Source organism: Copadichromis virginalis, linkage group LG6 (assembly GCF_057382275.1).
Source record: "Copadichromis virginalis isolate Kocher_CV1m ecotype Utaka linkage group LG6, C_Virginalis_male_GT1.1, whole genome shotgun sequence".
NCBI lineage: Eukaryota > Metazoa > Chordata > Actinopteri > Cichliformes > Cichlidae > Copadichromis > Copadichromis virginalis.
In genome coordinates, this window is record NC_140623.1 from 2746800 (window position 1) to 2769311 (window position 22512).

At 41.6% G+C, this 22512-nt stretch overlaps 1 protein-coding gene across 1 annotated transcript in view; it reads left to right on the top strand.

Annotated features, from left to right (window-relative positions):
* The window catches only part of LOC146706920 (voltage-gated delayed rectifier potassium channel KCNH1-like), a 104743-nt gene that overhangs the window by 74898 nt on the left and 7333 nt on the right, over positions 1–22512 (top strand). The window contains exon 10 of the mRNA XM_085458218.1: positions 20327–20523. Within this exon, the coding sequence (XP_085314344.1) occupies positions 20327–20523 (197 nt within the window). The remainder of the gene's footprint in view (positions 1–20326; positions 20524–22512) is intronic.

The window sequence follows — 22512 nt, forward strand, 5'->3', positions numbered from 1 at the left end:
CACGGTGGAGCTGCTGACATAATGTGGATCCGAAGATCTAGAATTGTCTTACCTGGGGTTGAAAGTCTCGATAAATGCACGGCGTTTCGCAGGGTATATCGGCTTCCGCAAGTGTGACGCTTATTTTGAGCGATCAAAAAAAAAATAGAATATAATTTTATATTTATATTTCAATATCACAATAATCTTCCAATTTAGAACTACAAGTTAAAAAATAACTAACATAAATAAAATACACTTCAGCTAATTACTTAAAAAAAATGTATTTTCCCAAACCACCACTAAAAGGACTAAAGATAAAGAGCCGCATGCGACTCCGGAGCTAGGCACTGCTTCAGTTTCCACAGCCAGACAGTTTGTTGACACTGTGCAGTGTCTGCTGTCTTCTGCCTTAGCTGAGACACCGTTAATATCTACCAGCAACTTTAAATCTCCACACAATATCACATTCCAGGCTTCAGTTGATCTCACACATGCTTACAGATACAGTTGTTGTCTAAGTAACCTAAGAATTTGCATGGGTCAGCACCCAGGTTGCTGTAAAAACGGGATATTAAACCCTTCTTAAGCTGATGGTTTATTGCTATGTCCTCTAATGAGTTTAGAGTAGGCAATGTTAGGGATTTTTGAGTTTTTGAAATGAAGCTTCTGATTTGAAGAAATTTGAAAAAATGTTTGGTTGGAATACCAAATTTCTGTGTCAAGCCATTAAAACATAGTAGGGTGTCCTTGTCAAATAGGTCTGCAACTTTGCACAGGTCTCTGACGGCCCACATTTTAAAGCCCAAATCTTTCCAACCGGATTTAAAGGCCCTATTGCCCCAGATAGGTGAGAATTGGGATAGTGCAGGTGTTTCATCTTTAAACTTGAGTGCGTCGAACCAGACACGGATGGTATTTTTAACAAAGAGGTTTGATGTATCTTTTATCAGATCTTTATACTTTGCGGAGTACAGTTAAGTGCTGAGCGGTAAGGGGGTAGTGCTTGTCCTTTCTAAAGTTACCCAGGGTAAGGTTGTCGTTGAAAACCAGCATGAGGCCGCAGAAAGCTGGGCAGCCCAGTAGTGCCGTTTGAGGTTTGGAACACACAGACCTCCCCTGTCATACGGGAGATATAGTAGCGAAAGGCGCAGTCTGGCTCGTCTATTATTCCAAATGAATTTAATGAATATTGTTTTTGCCTTTGTGAAGAAGTCATCTGGAGGGCTGAGAGGAATGACTTGGAAGAGATATAGAAATTTTGGAAGAACGTTCATCTTGAGAATATTTCCGCGTCCAATCAGAGAGATTGGCAGCATAGACCATCTATTGATTAAGTCAACAAGAGAGTTGATTGTAGGAGAGTAATTTGCATGTACCAAATCATTAATTTTTGAAGTGATTTTTATACCTAGATTGGTAAGACTGTCTCTGGCAACTTGAAACATTGTTTGAATAGGTGGTTTAATTCTTTCAGAATGTTTAAAGAAGAGGATGGCCGACTTGGATTTATTAATTTTATAACCGGAAATATTGCCAAAGGAGTTAATTGTTTTGATTAGGTGGGGAATTGAGCTCTTTAATTTGGACAGCATTAAGATAATGTCGTCCGCGAATAATCCAATTTTGGACTCAATATTATTTGTTCTAATGCCAGAGATATTTTGATTGCTCCTTATCGCAATAACCAATGGTTCAATTGCTAGGACGAAAAGAAGAGGCGAAAGGGGGCAGCCTTGACGTGTACCTCTACCTAGATAGAATGGTCTAGATATGATGTTGTTAGTTCTAACTGAGGCTATAGGTTTATTATATAATATTTTGACCCAGGTCATGAAGTAACTGCCAAAGCCAAATTGAGGCAGTACCTTATAGAGATAACTATCTCTATAAGGTACTGCCTCAATTTGGCTAATAATGTTCGACCCTATCGAAAGCTTTTTCTGCGTCCAAGGAGAGCAGAGCCATGTCTGGATGTTCTGAATTTGAGTAAAGTACATTCAGTACTCTGCAAATACCATGCTGCACTTGCCGGCCTTTTACAAAACCATTCTGGTCAGTATCAGCGAGAAGATGAAGGTATCGTTCAAGTCTGTTTGCCAGTACTTTACTTATTATCTTGGCTTCAGAGTTTATTAATGAGATTGGTCTATAAGATTCACATTTTGTAGGCGGTTTCCCAGGCTTAGGGAATACCGTTATGAGTGCATTACGCAAGGAGGGGGGAAGCTCTTTTAAATCATAACTTTCCGTTAGCATGTCGTACAGAGGGCGTACTAATTTGTCTTTAAATATTTTGAAAAGGTCTAGTGGGATTCCATCTGGGCTGGGAGTTTTTCCCATTTTTAATTTATCAATTGCAATCGACAGTTCACTCATTGTTACGATTTGGGGTTGGCAGTGTATTGTTTTAGGCGTTTTGTTTTGGCGTGACTGTTATGTGTTTCCTGTTTTACTTTGAAAGTCTGTGTTATCTTAGTGTGTTCATTTTACTTGTCCCTGTCTCGTCAGTGTAAGCGTTGCCCCAGCTGTGTTTCCCTCTTGTTGTCCATTTCCTGATTGCTCCCTCTAGGTATTTAAACCCTGTGTTTCAGTATGTCATGGTCGCGATCTTCCTCCCCGTTGTAATTAGTTTGGTGTTTTGATGTAAATAAATATCATATTTTGCTTTAATGAAAATAGTTGTCGATACTTTCGTTTGGGATTTTTTTTTTTTGTGGAAGCCTGTATTAGTCTTTTTTATGGGTTCGCCCTCCTTAAGAGCAGTGAGCTTGGGGGCCTTTTCCCCTTATTTTTATTTTTCCTGTGTTGCACGCTGGTTGCCTAGGCCGGGGTGTAACACATAGATAACTGAGAGTCTAATTCACATCGAGCTTCTTCAGAGAGTGAAGGGGTGCTTATTGAGTCAAAGAAGGATTCTAGTGACTCTTGAGTCGCATCTCCTGTTGAGGTATATAGTTGTGAGTAGTAGAGTTCAAAGAGTTCATTTATTCTGTGAGGATCTGTGGTGTTTTCGTCTGCAGTTCTAATTTCATTTATTGTTTGTTCGTTCAGTAGCGTTTTTATGCACCATGCCAAAAGTTTTCCTGCCTTCTCCCCCTGGTCATAGTAGGTCTGTCTCAGTCTAAATAGTCCTGCTGAGGCTTTCTCAGTAGTTAATTTATCATATTTTACTCTTAATCTTAAAAGTTTTTGTTGTTTTTCTTTAGAGTCATTTAGGTTTATCTCGAGTTCCACTTCTTTTATTTGACCTTCGAGGTCCAACATCTCAGTATAATTTTTATTTGCTTTGTTTTTGGTGTAGCTTATCATCTGCCCACGTATAAAAACCTTAAAGGCTTCCCATCTTACTGAGGCTGTAGTTTCGGATTTATTAAAGTAAAAATAGTCATCAATATTTTTGCCTACATATTCCAAGAATTTTTATTATGCACCCAGTGTGGTTTTAAACGCTAAACAGGATTACGTCTAAAAGCTATTGTAACTGAAAAGTTAAGCGTGGTTAATGAGTGGTCAGATATAAGCACACTTTTATATGAACAGCTGTTAATTCTGGGGATAAGAGAGTTTGAAATAAGAAAATAATCTATGCGACTGCGGCTATTATGACTGGCTGAATAACAGGAGTATTCTCTCCCTGTTGGATTTTTTAATCTCCATATATCTTTAAGGTTCAATTCAGACATAAAGTGTTGTATGGCTTGTCTAGATTTTGGATGGGAAGAGTCTAAACCTGATGATCTATCAAGCTTAGGCTCTAGGGTACAATTAAAGTCCCCCCCCAACAATTATCTCACTGTGGAGGGCTGCAATAGAGAGGAATAGATTGTTATAAAAGCTGGAGTTGTCGATATTGGGGCCATATAAATTAAAATTAAGTCTTGGTTCAGCACGGAGCATTGTAGGATGATGAATCTCCCTGCAGGGTCCAAGATATTTTTTTTAATACACATGGGCACTTATTTATGAATGAGTGTTGCCACTCCTCTAGCATGTGTTGAGAAGTGGCTAGAGAAAACCTGACCTGGCCATTTCCTCCTTATCCGGGCAATTTCACTCGCAAGTAAGTGTGTTTCTTGAATAAAGACTATCTTTGGGTGATATTGTTTAATTCTATCCATTACTCTTTTCAGTTTAATACATTTCCTAAGGCCTCTTACATTCCAGGAAATTAGTTCAATATTTGAATAACTACTCATACAGTTTGTGCCCTTAGTAACCTGAACCTGACTACATCTCGTCTCCCCTGTCGGAACTCACAAATTATTATTTCAAGAGCACTGCACTTTAAAGACAAACTCTTATAAACAAAAAAACAAAACAACCCAGAGACCTCCCATCAGTGTAGATCTCAAAACTTCCCTCCCCAAAGTCATTGCAGCTTGGTTATGCATCAGATCCACGAAAAGGAGCTGATAAAGCGTCCTAGTATTGATTTGAAGCTTCAAACTTAGATCCGACCGTTTTTGGTTTTTTTTTGTTTGTTTGTTTTTGTCCCGTTTGGATCTGTATTAACCGTATTAACTGAAGAAGTGGCCACATAATGTAAATGAATGAAAAGATTTAAACATAACATATCTAAGGCCATCTATATCATACCTGTAAACCAAAGCCACTGTAAGTCCGAGCTGAAATTGTTCATCAGAATTACACATTTTAGATATGATAGTGTTTTGGAGTGGGCGTGAATTTATCCCTCGTTTTGTTGCCGGACTCTTCGTATGAAATCTTCCACCTCCACTGGTGTGTGGAAGAGGAGCCTGTTGCCGTGGTGGAAAATCCTCATTTTTGCTGGAAAGATCAGTCCGAAATTTATGTGCATTTCACGGAGTTGTTGTTTTACCTGGTTGTATTGTTTCTGCTGTTTCTGGACCTCCGTCGACAGTTCAGGGAAAAACATCACGTGATGTCCGTTGTGCGTTATTTTTCCCTTCAGACGTGCCGCTCTCATCACCCTCAACTTGTCTTGATAATTCGAGAACTTCATGATGATCACACGGGGTGGGCCATTTGGGGTATTTCAGCCTTGTCTCAAAACGTCAAGTAGCCAGGTACAAACCTGGCTACTTGACATTTTGGGACGGGAAAATATTGTGATTTCTCCTTGTTCAGTATTCTCGGGTAATCCGACGAGTCTCGGATTGGATCTCCGGCTTCTATTTTCGAGGTCGTCCACTTTTAGCAGGAGTTCCTGAAGTTTCTTTTGAAGGGAAGCCTCTTTACTTGTGAGGGAAGAGACGTCGTCTTCAACTTTGCTAATGCGAGTTTCTGCTGAGGTAAGCCTCTCTGAAAACACTCCAATTGCGTCTTTTATTTCTTGGTTTGATGTTATAACTTCTTGCAGTTGAGCAGTGAAGTGTATTTTCAGCGACGGAATTGCGGCCAAAACACTCGTCTCAGTCTGTTGGGCGCTAGCACAAGCTCCTTCCATCTTCTCGGTTTCAAGTTCGTTGCTAGCATCGTCGTCTGATCCATCCTTTCCGGCTGTTTTAGATTTAAACCTATGTTTAGTCGGCATCCTAGCTGTTTAGATCAGAGCAGAAGCTTAGGTCGGAGAGGAAGCCACTAAAAGGTTGACTTTTAACCGCTGTTTAGGCGTACTTAAAGGATGTTAACGTCGGAGCTCGAAGTCTTGCTGCCGTTCAGGTGGACGCCATAACCCCCCTGGGTGTTTTCTTGTTTGTTTGTTTGTTTATTTGTTTTTTGTGTACAACTTGAACACTAAAGTGGCCCTCAAATGAAATGACAGTGGCAGCAGCGGCCCACAGCTCATTTGAGTTTGAGACCTCTGATGTAGAGGGTGAAGATAACAGTAGTCCCAGTGGTAATCGGAGTTCTCCGTACACTGACTCTTAAGGTAAGCGAGTGGCTCCAGCAGAATCCATGGACAACATCCGGGATCTCTGTACATTTGAGTGCAGTCCTAGGAACAGCTAAGTTACTGCACGGGACCCTCAAGATCCCAGGCCTCTGGTAGGGGACCCATATTGAAGGATAAAGACCACCTGCAGGGGAAAGAAGGGAATTTTGTGTGTATATATATATATATATATATATATATTAGGGGTGCAACGATACACAAAATTCACGGTTCGGTTCGGTTCGATACTTTGGTGTCACGGTTCGATATTTTTTCGATACAAAAAAAATGTTCATGCCTTTTTAATTTGTCATTTATTAAAATTATAAATATATATTTTAACTCAAAAGTACAGTTTTTAAATTTAACCCTAACCCTTGTGCGTGTTTTTTATTTTGACAGCGAATGCGCACCTGCGGACCACTTATGTGCAGCCCTGGTTATTTAGCTCATCATATTGCAGCCACAGAAATTCTTTTGTCCATGAAACCATAAAGCTGCACTTTCTTTTTGCCTTATAGTCTCATTTGTCATAACTTCTCCGTTTTGTGGTAAGCTTTTCTTTGGCTGTCACTTCTTCACCCTGACCTGTCTTATTTGGCTCAGCAGAACTAAAATATATATCCTGCTGCTTTTACACACGCACTCACATAAGCTCAGCGATTCTCTGCGCGATCAACCTCTCACATGTTTAAGCTTGCTGCGGGAGATTTCACTTGTCATGTTTGCATAGTAAGCTAACGATTGATAAGACGATGTCAGAGGAATTGGTGCACAAATTATCATCACTCACAGATCAGTGCTGTCGCTCTCTATACACAGTTCGCATGATTGCAAAGTGAAAGCAAAAAAACAAGCGCAAATTCAAACGCGACTTCAATATGTCACATATTGACAGTGGCTCACCGATGCCAATGACATAATTACCCAGCTACATTTCTGAAAGAATGCAAAAGCATTGACATATATTTTTCCTACAATAGCCCGACGGGCAGGGAAGAGATAGATTTTGGTAGCCCGACTGAAAAAAATCTCTAGCCCCGGGACGTCGGGCTAGCGATATTGCAAGCCCTGTATCTGATTGAGGAATCACTCATCTTTGGAAAAGAGAGTTTATTACAGAGAAATGGCTCTTTCCAAAATAAAAGCTATACTATCCGCTTCTTCTGGGCTATATTCTCAGCAGCATAAGGAGAATCATGTGCTAACAGCTGTCTAAATGACTCGGCTAAAGTTAGTAGCATGCTTGTTGTTTTTGTCTTTGCACTAGGATGATGTCGGCGTAAATGTGCAGTCATATTCGTTATGTTCCCACTAGTGCTTTCAGGTTAATCTCGTTGAAATGACCTTAACGCCACAACACGGCAAATCTCTGTTAACGAGCTACCGCCGATCGCTCTGTGCATGGGGCTAGACGGCCAACACGTTAACGAGCTAACTGCGCTAACACACTAGTTCACACCAATGTAATTGAGCATTGCGTGGCACATCCAACATACTGTTTTACTTTAGTCCATGACTCGCTCACCTTCAGGGTCATATGTCACATGAAAACCAAAATAATTCCAAACGCCAGATCTGAATGAGGTTCAATTTGCCTGTTGCAAGGAGAGCTTAACTTCTGTCTCGCTAGCTTGCCCTGCGCTCTTCCTTCTGACTATGCTGTCTGTGTTGAACGCTCAGTGGATCTGCGCTCGACAGTGCAGCCTAGGCGGAGTAGTCGAACACAGATTCACTGAGCGCTCAACACAGACAGCATCGTCAGAAGGAAAATTGATAAAATAAATTACAAATGTTGTATTGTTCGATACATATGCGTACCGAACCGAAAGCACTGTATCGAACGGTTCAATATCGATACGAATATCGTTGCACCCCTAATATATATATATATATATATTAGGGGTGCAACGATACACAAAATTCACGGTTCGGTTCGGTTCGATACTTTGGTGTCACGGTTCGATATTTTTTCGATACAAAAAAAATGTTCATGCCTTTTTAACTTGTCATTTATTAAAATTATAAATATATATTTTAACTCAAAAGTACAGTTTTTAAATTTAACCCTAACCCTTGTGCGTGTTTTTTATTTTGACAGCGAATGCGCACCTGCGGACCACTTATGTGCAGCCCTGGTTATTTAGCTCGTCATATTGCAGCCACAGAAATTCTTTTGTCCATGAAACCATGAAGCTGCACTTTCTTTTTGCCTTATAGTCTGATTTGTCATAACTTCTCCGTTTTGTGGTAAGCTTTTCTTTGGCTGTCACTTCTTCACCCTGACCTGTCTTATTTGGCTCAGCAGAACTAAAATATATATCTGTCTGTGAAGGTTCTCAGTCATCCAGGTCATCGTAGTCAAATATATATCCTGCTGCTTTTACACACGCACTCACATAAGCTCAGCGATTCTCTGCGCGATCAACCTCTCACATGTTTAAGCTTGCTGCGGGAGATTTCACTTGTCATGTTTGCATAGTAAGCTAACAATTAATAAGACGATGTCAGAGGAATTGGTGCACAAATTATCATCACTCACAGATCAGTGCTGTCGCTCTCTATACACAGTTCGCACGATTGCAAAGTGAAAGCAAAAAAAACAAGCGCAAATTCAAACGCGATTTCAATATGTCACATATTGACAGTGTCTCACCGATGCCAATGACATAATTACCCAGCTACATTTCTGAAAGAATGCAAAAGCATTGACATATATTTTTCCTACAATAGCCCGACGGGCAGGGAAGAGATAGATTTTGGTAGCCCGACTGAAAAGATCGCTAGCTCCGGGACATCGGGCTAGCGATATTGCGAGCCCTGTATCTGATTGAGGAATCACTCATCTTTGGAAAAGAGAGTTTATTACAGAGAAATGGCTCTTTCCAAAATAAAAGCTATACTATCCGCTTCTTCTGGGCTATATTCTCAGCAGCATAAGGAGAATCATGTGCTAACAGCTGTCTAAATGACTCGGCTAAAGTTAGTAGCATGCTTGTTGTTTTTGTCTTTGCACTAGGATGATGTCGGCGTAAATGTGCAGTCATATTCGTTGTGTTCCCACTAGTGCTTTCAGGTTAATCTCGTTGAAATGACCTTAACGCCACAACACGGCAAATCTCCGTTAACGAGCTACCGCCGATCGCCCCGTGCATGGGGCTAGATGGCCAACATGTTAACGAGCTAACTGCGCTAACACACTAGCTCCCACCCATGTAATTGAGCATTGCGTGGCACATCCAACATACTGTTTTACTTTAGTCCATGACTCGCTTACCTTCAGGGTCATACGTCACATGAAAACCAAAATAATTCCAAACGCCAGATCTGAATGAGGGTGGGGGAGGTCCATGTTGCAAGGAGAGCTTAACTTCTGTCTCGCTAGCTTGCCCTGCGCTCTTCCTTCTGACGATGCTGTCTGTGTTGAGCGCTCAGTGAATCTGCGTTCGACTACTCCGCCTAGGCTGCACTGTCGAGCCTAGGCGGAGTAGTCGAACGCAGATTCACTGAGCGCTCAACACAGACAGCATCGTCAGAAGGAAAGTTGATAAAATAAATTAAAAATTTTGTATTGTTCGATACATATGCGTACCGAACCGAAAGCACTGTATCGAACGGTTCAATATCGATACGAATATCATTGCACCCCTAATATATATATATATATATATATATATATATATATATATATATATAACCATCATGGAAGGGCAGGCCCCTGCACGGTATGTACCACCGGCAGATAGAGGAGGTGGCTGATATCCAGAAATCCTACCAGTGGCTGGACAAAGCTGGACTGAAAGACAGCACAGAGGCACTAATCATGGCAGCACAAGAACAAGCTCTGAGTACAAGATCCATAGAGGCTGGGGTCTATCACACCAGGCAAGACCCCAGGTGCAGGCTGTGTAAAGATGCCCCAGAAACAATCCAGCACATAACAGCAGGGTGCAAGATGCTAGCAGGCAGGGCATACATGGAACGCCATAACCAAGTGGCCGGCATAGTGTACAGGAACATCTGTGCCGAGTATAACCTGGAAGTCCTGAGGTCAAAATGGGAGACGCCCCCAAGGGTGGTGGAGAATGACCGAGCTAAGATCCTGTGGGACTTCCAGATACAGACGGACAAAATGGTGGTGGCTAACCAACCGGACATAGTGGTGGTAGACAAACAGAAGAAGACGGCCGTAGTGATCGATGTAGCGGTTCCGAATGACAGCAATATCAGGAAGAAGGAACATGAGAAGCTGGAGAAATACCAAGGGCTCAGAGAAGAGCTCGCGAGGATGTGGAGGGTGAAGGTAACAGTGGTCCCCGTGGTAATCGGAGCACTAGGTGCAGTGACTCCCAAGCTAGGCGAGTGGCTCCAGCAGATCCCGGGAATAACATCGGAGATCTCTGTCCAGAAGAGCGCAGTCCTGGGAACAGCTAAGATACTGCGCAGGACCCTCAAGCTCCCAGGCCTCTGGTAGAGGACCCGAGCTTGAAGGATAAACCGCCCGCAGGGGTGCGCTGGGTGTTTTTTTTATATACACATATACATATATTTATATGTGTACACACTACCATTCAAAAGTTTTAGAACACACCAATTTTTCTAGTTATTCATTGCAATTCAAAAGTCCAATGAAGAGCATGAAATGGTACAAAGGTAATCGATGAACTGCCAGAGTTTGCAAAGAAAGTCAAGGCGTCAGTGAGTACTGAGGGCAACCTCTGACAGGAAGAGGTCTGGCAGACCCAAAGCCACAACTGACTCAGAGGACAAGTTTCTGAACATTAACAGTTGTATGATAGGTGGCTCACAGGACAACAGCTTCAAGCACAGCTTAATAGTGGTCATAGTAAGCAAGTCTCAGTTTCAAATGTGAAGAGAAGGTTTCGAGGTGCAGGTGTGACAGAACGAGTTGCAGCAAGGAAGCCATTGCTAGGATTGCATCAGAATAAGGCAAAGAGCCATGCGTAAAAGCTTTGCCAAGAACTACCTCAGGAAAAAAGAACAAGATGGTAAGCTTGAAAACATGGAGTGTCCAGCACAGTCTCCAGACTTAAACCCCATCAAGCTGTTTTGGATGAACTGGACAGCAGAGTGAAAGCAAAGTAACCAAGGGCAACACATTTATGGGAACTTCTGCAAAAGATAGGAAAAGAGGTGTTCAGCTGTTTTATCTGCCAAAGGTGGCTACTTGCATGAGTCAAAAGTTTAGAATACAATAAGTTTAGGTCTATATATTGATTCCATGATTTCTTTTCTAACTCCAATTTCTTATTTGTACTATACTGTCATTTCAGAGTGCAATGAGACATCAAACTGCATTATTTTCAATAAAAAACTGGAAAAATTGGGGTTTTCTAAAACTATTGACCGGTATTCATATATAACATTATACACGACATCATATATAAATGAATTCTGCTCTCTACCAGAAAATCCTGACGGAGAGTGTCCAGCCATCAGTTTGAGCCCTGAAGGTCAAGCACACTTGGATTATGCAGTAGGAATATGACGAGAAACACACCAATCCACCCCTGAATGGCTCAGAAAAAAATAAGTAAGCAATGATGTTGTTGTTTGTTTTGTTTTTTACTGTGGTGCATAAGTGTCTTCCACTCCTTGATGCTCTCCTTGATGGTAATATTGGATGCTGGGTGCTTTGCATTGCTGAGACAGGCTAAAACATTTATCTGTTGTTGTCACACTTCTGAAACAACATCTGCAATGTTGTTTCCAATTTCTGATTCTGTGGCTGTGATGATTTTGAGTAGCAAACATTTTCTCAGCATGACAGAAAGCTTCAAGGTTTTTGTAAGGATGCCTCCCTCTGCTTGAGTGAGCTGTCTGTCAGACAAATTTTTCCCCTACTTGTCTACATTCTTTTTGTGTGTCTGATATCGATCCCTCTATTAGCAGTTTAGCCCTATTACGCCCTTCGTATCATATTTTGATACATGGGTTTCTGAGACCTCTATCTCATCAACATGATCAATACTTGCCATAATTTCAAAATGTTATGGAAAAATTATTTTTTTTGCCTAAAATTAACATTGTTGTTAACAAAAACACAATATAAATTTTTGTTGAATCTGCTCCTCTTTTGATTTTAAAGTATCAAGTAAAATTTGTCTCACATGTTTGTTTATCAGTTGACCTAAGGCATAGCAGCAGATCTGTGCCTTCTGGAAGATATTAGTAGCTTGGAAGCTCTTAACAGATTATCTCATTACAGACTTTTAGAAGTTCTTTGACTTACATTAGATTTTAGAGTTTAATTACAAATTTCATTGCAGTCAATACTTCTTTAGTCTGACAACTAAGAAGGGGTTAGTCAGTACTGCATTGCTGTTTGGTTTTCCAAGCTGTAGAGTCAAGTCTCAATTCGGTTGTCTAAGAAGCTTGGAAAGAAAAGCGTCTGGACTTCTTTAAGTTGCTTGAAGACGTTCACCTCTCATCCGAGAAGCTTCTTCAGTTCTAAGGGCCAAATGGTGGAGAGTCCCAGATTTAAACCCAGTGGGAGTTTTCCCCCAAAGAGGGACAAAGGACCCCCTGATGATTCTCTACCTAATCACATGAGCCAAGGTGTGAAAACGGGTGTGGGTCACAATCAGCCAGGGTTTCGGGTGAGCTCATTGTGAAGCCTGGCCCCACCCTATCATGTGATTTCCTGAGGTCAGATGGCCCAGGGTGTGAGTGGGCGTTAAGGCGTCTGGGAAGGGATCTCAAAACTGGATTATAGATGTCAAACAGTTGGTGTTGTAATCCACCGCCTCTGTTCAAAGATGGTCGCTCACAGTGGACATAAATGGCTTCTTTCCCTCCTCTTTCAAACCATCTGTCCTCTCTGTCCAAAATGTGAACATTGGCATCCTCGAAAGAGTGTCCTTTATCCTTAAGATGCAGATGGACTGCTGAGTCTTGTCCCATGGAGCGACATCATATATAAATGATCTCAATTCAGTTGTTTCTTCATGGGTGCATCCAATAGTAATAGTCAGTAACAGTATGTGGGCTGTGTTAGTTCTGCTATATTAGAGCATTCCACTGATGGAGGAGAAGGAATTGGTGGGTTTCTTCTCTGTTAGATGGAAAGAGTGGGTTCTTGGCAGCTTACCACCTCCTAGGCCAATTAAGGAGGAGAAGGAATTGGTGGGTTTCTTCTCTGATAGATGGAAAGAGTGGGTTCTTGGCAGCTTGCCACCTCCTAGGCCAATTAAGTAATCCAGCTTCCAACTCCAGGGAGTTTTTAAAACTTCCATCCATCCAACCATCTTCTTCCACTTATCCGGGGCCAGGTCGTGGAGGCAGCAGCCCAAGTAGAGAAGCCCAGACCTCCCTCTCCCCAGTCACCTCCTCCAGCTTGTCCGGGGGAACACCAAGGCATTCCCATGCCAGCCGAGAGATATAATCTCTCCAGCATGTCCTGGGTCTGGCCCTTGGGGCTCCTCCCGATGGGACATGCCTGGAACAGCTCACCCAGGAGGGGCCCAGGAGGCATCCTTGTCAGATGCCCAAACCACCTCAACTGGCTCCTTTCGATGTGAAGGAACAGTGGCTCTACTCTGAGCCCCTCCCAGATAGCTGGGCTTCTAACCCTATCTCTAAGGGAGAGGCCAGCCACCCTTTGGAGGAAGCCCATTTCTGCCTCTCGTTCTTTCGGTCACTACCCAAAGCTCGTGACCACAGGTGAGAGTAGGGGCGTAGATCGACTGGTAAATTGAGAGCTTCGCTTGCACACTCAGCTCTCTCGTCACGACAACAGACCGGTACAGTGTCCGCATCACTGCAGCCCCAGCACCAATCCATCTGTCGATCTCCCGCTCCCTCTCCTGTCACTCATGAACAAGACCCTGAGATACTTAAACTCTTCCACTTGGGGCAAGAACTTGTCTCTTAGCCCGAGTGGGCACTCCACTGTTTTTTGGCTTAGGACCATGGCCTCAGATTTGGATGTGCTGATTCTCATTACCACCTTGGCTGCGAACCATTCCAAAGTGAGATGGAGGTCATTCGACTCGACGAAGCCAGCAGAACCACATCATCCGCGAAGAACAGATGAGATTCTGAGACCACCCAAGTGAAAGCCTGCCGCCACTTGGGTGTGCCTAGAAATTCTGTCCATAAAAATTCTGAACAGAATTGGTGACAAAGGCCAGGGCTGGCGGAGCCCATCACCCACCAGGAATGAGTCCGACTTATTGCTGGCTATGCGGACCAAGCTCTTGGAACGGTTGTATAAGGACCGAATGACCTGACTCCCAGAAATCATCCCCTTATCCCCAGACTCTGCTTCCTCCACGTAAGATGTGCCAATGGGATTAAGGAACTCCTTAAGGTATTCCTTCCACCGCCCGACAATTTTCTCAGTTGAAGTCGGCAGCGCTCCACTGGCACTATGCACAGTACAAGTAGAGCACTGCTTTCCCCTCCTGAGTTGCCTCCTGAGTTGCCAGAATCTGTTCAAGTCAGTCCAAAAGTCTTTTTCCATGGCCTCTCTGAACTCCTTCTACACCTGAGTTTTTTCTTCAGCCACTGCCCGCACTGCATTCTACTTTGCCTGTCGGTACCTATCAGCTGCCTCTCAGGTCTCTCCAGCATCCTCCCCTGCCACCTGATCCAACTCACCACCAGGTGATGATCACTTGACAGCTCAGCCCCTCTCTTTACCCAAGTGGCCAGAACATATGGCTACAGGTCTGGTGATACAATTAAAAAAATCGACCATCAACCTGCAGCCCAGAGCGTCCTGGTGCCACACGTCCAGTGTTGGGAAGGTTACTTTTAAAATGTATTCCGTTACAGAATACAGAATACATGCCCCAAAATGTATTCTGTAACGTATTCCGTTACGTTACTCAATGAGAGTAACGTATTCTGAATACTTTGGATTACTTAATATATTATCGTGCTTTTTACAACAACGTGAATGTACTATTGCTGTGTGATTTATTACTATTACTGAAGGTCCGCGACTCCGAACTGTAGTAAAGGGACCTCTGACTAATACGGCGGGGTCCCTGTCGGCTCATAGCCGAAAAATAGCTTTACTTTGTTGTGTGGGTCAATTTTTCTTGCGAGAGACAGAGAGAGGTGTTGAAAGACTGCTCCAACGGAACTTATTGTTTTCGGAGGAAAACACGAACACAGTGTACAGTCGAGTCTTAATAGCTTACTTACAACTGGGCTCGTCAGGCACTCTTCTTGGCTGCAGTGGTTATTATTATATTTACATGTTTCCAGCTCCCGTTTTTCCTCGACGACAACTCGTACCTTTCCACTCGCCTTTTTCTCCCTCCTCGCGCTCACAGACACATAACGTGTATGGCAGTGCATTCTCCCTGCAACACGGACTACACTGCCCATGATGCTACATTCTTTAGAGCTATGCTTGTAGCATTCTGCCTGTTAGCTTAGCACAACAACAACAACGAAAAGGCGCTCTCTCACCCAGGAAACACACAGTCGCAGAAAGAGAGAGAGAGCGTCGCCCTGTAACCATGGCAACCGTAACGCTGCCGCCTGGAACGAAAGAACGTAGCTGTCAAACAAAACCCAAACAGTCCTGACCCGCGACAAAATGAAACAGGAAAGTACCGCAGTGTAATCCATTTATTTCAACAAAGTAACTGTATTCTGAATACCACCTTTTTAAACGGTAACTGTAACGGAATACAGTTACTCATATTTTGTATTCTAAATACGTAACGGCGGTACATGTATTCCGTTACTCCCCAACACTGCACACGTCCACTTATGGACACTCTTATGTTTGAACATGGTGTTTGCTATGTCCAAAAACAATACACCGCTCAATCATTCCCCTCCAGGTCTCGCTGTCGTTGCCCACGTGAGGTTTGAAGTCTCCCAGTAGGGAGAAAACCTTCTCATCCACTGGGAGAAACCCCAATATACAGGCAGCAAGCCAAAGGGATACCCAGATACCCACCCCAACCCACCGCCTCTCACCAGGGGCAACTCCAGACTGAGAGTCCAGTCCCTCTCCAGAAGACTGGTTCCAGAGCCCAAGCCATGCATTGACGTAAGCCCGACTATATCTAGCCGGTACCGCTCACGCACTAACTCAGGCTCCTGGAACCCTGCTCCTGGCTGCCGTCCTGCTCACAATGCATACTTTTAGAGATACAAAATGCTTGGTTTTCTTTCTCCTTCTTTTGCGAACTTAATTCTCAGTTCTCGTGTTGCATGCGTTGCATTTTCTACCTGCTCTGGCTGACCATGAGTGCTAGGAAGGAGCAGATGAAGTCTCCTCCCTCATTCCAATAAAACCGTTTAAACCAAGAAATTGTCAACTTAGACAATATACAAATTAATAAATTATCTTGTAATCCAAAGGTGTTATTCTTCTTATTATATAATAATATTATATAACATTATAATATAATAACAATATTAAGGAAAACAAAATCGAATAAAATATGGTTCTCTATTTCTACTGGGCTGTCGTAATCATTGAAACAATAACTTACCCTGATTTTGGAAACCGTTTATTCACATTGGTTATTTATATAAAAACTAGTGATTGACAGCTGGAAAACCATAGGGAAGCAGGAGATCAGTATGTCACGTGTGGGTGACATAGTGACAGGGAGGTCTCCAGCAGGTTTAACTACTGGAGTGGGTGATCGTGGCTCAAGAGTTGGCAATTCATCTTGTAATCGTAAGGTTGCCGGTTCGAGCCCCGGCTCGGACAGTCGCGGTCGTTGTGTCCTTGGCCAAGACACTTCACCTGTTGCCTACTGGTGGTGGCCAGAGGGCCCGGTGGTGCCAGTGTCGCCTCTGTCAGTGCGCCCCAGGGCAGCTGTGGCTACAATGTAGCTTGCCATCACCAGTGTGTGAATGTGTGTGTGAATGGGTGAATGACTGAATGTAGTGTAAAGCGCTTTGGGGTCCATAGGGACTAAGTAAAGCGCTATACAAATACAGGCCATTTACCATTTACAACATGGATCTCAGTTTCTCACTAATTTGTGTTTGCCATGTAAACGTACATTTCTCACTAAGATGTTACCCTTCGGTCAAATGGGCCTTTTTTTATCTGCTGCTTTTTGTGCATTTCAAGAAGCTAGATTGCAACTTTTCTCTGAAGTTGACCTGAGATTTTGTGTATACTGTGAGTGTGAATTCGAAATCAGGCCCTTGATCAGTATGTGGCACCATAGTGGACAATAAAGTTATCCCCCAAACAACAGTCTTAACTTTCTGGTTGGGTCTAGGCATGGTAACTGCCTATTTAGTGAAATGATGTGTCATTACAAGGATGTTCTTTGGGTTACTGCTGTCTGGTTCTAGATTGAGAAAGTTCACATGGACAAGTTCTAATGGTTGAGAAGTTTAATGTTTACCAGAGCAGCTGCTTTTTCAAGAGGACTCTTTCTTCAGCGGCCAATAAAACCTAGTTCTAAAAAGGGTTCTGGGAATACCCAGTTGGTCCATGTGCAAATTGTGAACCACTAAGGCTCTGAACTCTTCAGGGAGAACCAATTGATAGGTCACTTGGTCCTGCATCTTGCCTTATTATTTTACCTTGTTGTGTAGTTCTAAGCGATTTAACTCCCACAGCAAAAATGGGAAATCAGGGAGCTCTTTGCTGGAGGTGGGGTGAGGTGTTTCTTCCAGTACAATCTGTGCTATGACTTCTCTGATAGTTGGATCAGATCTTTGTTTATCCTTTATTTCAGGATAAGACAATGAAGAAATTGTGGGTAAGCCATGTTTGTTCTCTGAAACAAGGTTAGTGTTAGCTTTTAGTTTTCAAAATAAAAACCGGCATCACTTTAGCCAGCTCCTTATGCTATAAATTCTGCACTCAGCTTTGCAGTTCTCCAATATGTTTGAGATGCAGCCAGATGCTTCTCATTTAACATTTTCGCTTGGTTTTTCATTTTTTTTCCTAACTTTTCATTTAAATCCAACTCCCCTGTATTTCTGTGTACCTGGCCTGTACAACTATAAATGCTGTGTTTGAAATGTCTGCCCCCCTCCATTCTTTCACATAAAGGTATGATCCCAGTCACATGGCCATATGGCTGAGAGCTCATCCCAGTGATCTAAACCGACACTCAATGTAACCGAGCATTTTGAAATGAGGAACACCAATTCAGGCTGGATACTAGATTTGACTTCTGGAAAGCCCTTGATTAACAAAAGCAATAACTCTAAGCTGACCTTTGATACAATACTCATCAATATATCACTTGACTGTTAAAGCTATTAAATCAGCTTTTCTGTCAAACATAATTTCTAGCAACAGTCACCAGCCCCGAGTTCTTTTTAATATTTTGAATTTTTTGTTTAACCCCTGTGGTGCTGTTCATGTGAACATCCTCTGCACTTTGTGAGAACTTTCTGGGATTTGTGGAGAGTTTCAGTCTAACCGCTGCCTTTGACACAGTTGATTATAACATTCTTTTATCAAGACACAAACATGCTGTTGGTTTTAAAGGTACAGTTTTATTACAGTTTAAATCCTGTCAGAGAGGTCTTTTTCTGTTGCAACTGGGGAGTACTCCTCTTCTTCTGTCCCTATTAGTTGTGATGTACCACAGGGGTCTGTTGTGGTCCGCTATGTTATCTTTACACATGCTGCCTTTGGGAACGATTTTCAGGAAATATAATATTCCCTCTCACTGTTATGCTATTGATATCCAAATTTACTTCCTGATGAAATGGGATGCCTCTGTCACACTGCAGCCTCTGTTTATCTGTCTACATGACAGTTAAACCCTAAATGAAAACAAGACTGAAATTATTGTTTTCGGAAATCATAGCTCTTTGGATGAAGCAGCATATACCCTATGGCCAAAAAGATCGAACCTAAGAACTCCAGTGCGCTTGTCTGTATTAAAGTAATTAAGGTGCAGTTATTTCATCATTCACTCCAGTGTAAACACAAACTGTTAAAAGCTACAGAAAATCAAGCACATTTTATACATTATTATTTAAGAAGAACCACTGAGTTCAAATTACAGGCCCTTTAGGCTGTAAATCAAATCAGTTATTGTGGTAGAATTCATTTAGTTTCATGAAGGAAATTTCTTTTGTGTACATTTACATGTAGTGTTTTTATTTTTGGTTGAATTGTGCTGCAAAGAAAATTTAAATTTTAACTGGCAATTCCCTTAAAAAAATTTTCCTGTACTGTATTTCAGTGTTATGTCGTTTTTATGTGTCTCTTACTGTGAAAACTAGAAAGCAGCATGTTGTCATTGCCGTTGGTTATTAATATTAACTTCCTGTTGACTCACACATTTAGGTATTTATATAAGCAGGTACTGATGTTAAGTTTATGTGTGTTTTGTTTTTTATCTGTGTTCTAAACATTGTTCTCTAAACTTGTGTTTTTTATAACTTAATACAAGTGTCTATTCTGTATAATACTCTTTGAGTAACATTTGAGAATTTGCTACAATAGTGGGAGTGGCAAAATCTACCCTTTGGTACATCCTGAAAAAAAAAGAAAGAAAGTATTGGTGAATGCAAAAAGACCTGAATGTCCACAGAAGACAACAGTTGTGCATGCTCGCAGAATAATTTCCATGGTGACGAGAAACCCCTTTATAACAGTCAACCAAGTGAACAACACTCTCCAGGAGGTAGGCACACCAATATCCACCTACCATAAAGAGAAGACTCCAACAAAGTAAAAACAGAGGGTTCACTGCAAAGCGCAAGCCACTCATAATTTAAAAAAAAAAAGCCAGCACAGTTGTGGAAAAACATTCTTTGGAAAGATGAAATCAAGATCAACTTCTACCAAAAGGAAAAAAGTATGGAGACATGGAACAGCTCATGATCTAAGGCATACCACATCATCTGTAAAACAAGGTGGAGCCAGGGTAAGGCTTGGGCATGCATGGCTACCAGTGGAAGTGGGACACTCGTGTTTATTGATGATGTGACACAGGACAGCAATTCCAGCTAAATGCATTTAAATTGTTTGGGTGGCCTTTCATACAGAAGGACAATGACCTAAAACATAACCCAGCCACCCAGGAGTTTCTTAAAGCAAAGAAGTGCAATATTCTTGAAAGGCCAAGTCAGTCACCTGATCTTTACCCAAATGTGCATTCATTTTACTTCAGGACTAAAATTTGGAAAGAAAGACCGACAAACCAACAGCAACTGAAAGCCGCGGCAGTAGAGGTCTGGCAGAGCATGGAAAAGGAGGAAATCTGGTGATGTCAGGCTTTCATTGGTAGCAAAGGGTTTTCAACCAAGTATCAGAATTGAACATTTTATTTTTTTTAGTCATTTAATTTGTCCAGTTACCTTTGAGTTCCTGAAATGAAGGGATTGTGTTAAAAAAATACTTGAAGTTTTCACATGTCTGTGAGAACCTTCACAGACATTTTACACTTCAACTGCATCTGAGTTGTTTCACTTAAAATTCATTGTAATGTACAGAACCAAAATTAGAAAAAAGTTGTATCTGTTGAAATATTTGTGGACCTAACTGTGTTTGTTTTGCAGGTAAAGGTGATGTGTTTGGTGACGTGTTCTGGAAGGAGATGACACTGGCTCAGTCCTGCGCTAATGTCCGAGCATTGACCTACTGTGACCTCCATATAATCAAAAGAGATGCGCTGCAAAAAGTTCTGGAGTTTTACGCCAACTTTGCAAACCACTTTGCCAAGAACCTGGTGCTTACTTACAACCTGAGGAAGAGGGTGAGTTTGCTTTACTGATGTATATTTAGTATCTATTACATGTATTTTAAGTCATGCCAAAAAAAACCTTTTCACGGGACTTTATACAGTCCTAAGAAAAATTTAATTTACCACGTGATTCAGTACATTGTAAAAGCACCTTAAGCAGCAATAACTGTATGTGAAATTAAAACTCTCACATCATTTTGGATGAATTTCAGGCCTTCTTTACAGCAGTGGTTCTTAAACTGTGGTACTTGAGTTCCCTCTAGTGGTATACAGGAAATCTCTCAAAACAATTTCCAAATTAATAATATACTGTGGTGGGGTGAAGCGTCTTTACTATAAAAAGCCCACGTAGAGGTTGAGCTAGCTATTCCACCCCAAAAAGAAGAAGGGAGAACTCCTTTTGTGAGATACTCACTGCATTACATGATGCTTCAGAGCCTTAATGACCAAGCACATGAACTCACTCATGGTATAAACATCTATTTCCATCGAACAATAACTGCCAGTAAATTTACACTGTAAAATTAACAGGTACAGTTAAGATTCACGTAACAATAACAGATGTAAATAACACAGTTTCCTCATCTTCCTCATCAACACATGTTCCTAAGGCATGATCGGAGATAACTAGCCACTCCCAACAAGCCACAATACCATGTTCTGATTGAGAGATTTCTGAAAAATGAAAACGTACAGCACTGCTATCACTTCCGACATAAATGAAGACAGAAAACTAAACAGAAGTGACATTTGTAGGGTTACTGATGTTGGGCTTTGTTCCCCTTTTGTTAAAAACGCAACACACAAAAATACTGCAAAAGGAAACGGTTGCCTTATATACAAAGTGTATAAACTCCAAATGCACATTTCACTTAAAAATTAAGATGTGAAAATGTGAACAAATCAACTGTTAGAGATATTCTTCTCCTGTTGACCCCCCCCCAAAAGAAATAAATGAGTCTTCTCATCAGATATTGATGCTTCTTTCCTGTGTGACAAAAAATAGGAGACATATGTTTGTTTGTTTTTTAAGTTAATTCCCAATAAAACTGTTTTATTGCTAACTACATTGCTGTCTGTATTATTGCTGAAGTCCTAAATGATCACCTTTGAACAGCACTGACTGGGAGGCTTTGAACAGATCACATAGTTCAATTCAACATATAAGACTTTAAGAATGAAAAGCATCTATAAATGATTGGGTTATTCTTAATCCCCATTTGTAATATTGTTTTTTTGTCACAGACAGCTATGCTCCAAAGGGAATAAGGTAAAGTGGACCAAGAGTCTAGGTGAGAGTGAGAATTTAGATAAGCATGTAGCCACTCCCATAAGACACGGCTACGACATGCCCAATTATAAAAAATTAAATTTGGTAAGGCTAAGCCTCCCCTATCTATAGGCAGTTGTAAAGTTCCAATCCTTAATCTAGGTTTCTTGTCACGCCAGATAAATTTTGAAAAGGCTTTTTCTATATCACAAGAAACTTTCTGAGTGATCAGTAAAGGTAGCATTTGTAGGGGATATAAATAAACGCGGGAGAATACTCATTTTGATTAAGTTCACACGCCCCATAAGAGAAAGCGGCAATTTTTGCCATCTATCTAAATCTTTTTTGATTTTTATTATAACTGGTGATAAGTTCAGTTTCCATAAATCTTTAAGAACTGGTGGAATGTTTAGCCCAAGGTATGTAAAGCCGCTGGGGGACCATTGAAAGGGATTAGAAATATCTGGCAAAGAGTTAATCTGATCACCCATGACTTCTGATTTCCCAAAATTAATTCTGTAACCAGAGAATGAGCTGAACTCATGTATAGTAGACATAATAGCTGGTGTTGATTGTTCTGGTTTTGATAAGAACAGCAAAATATCGTCAGCATACAATGCTATCTTATGATTTGTTCCACCCACTGTTATACCATGCACATCTCGGTGCTGGCGAATGGTGTCAGCTAGAGGTTCAAGTGCTAATGCAAAGAGGTAAGGGGACAGGGGACA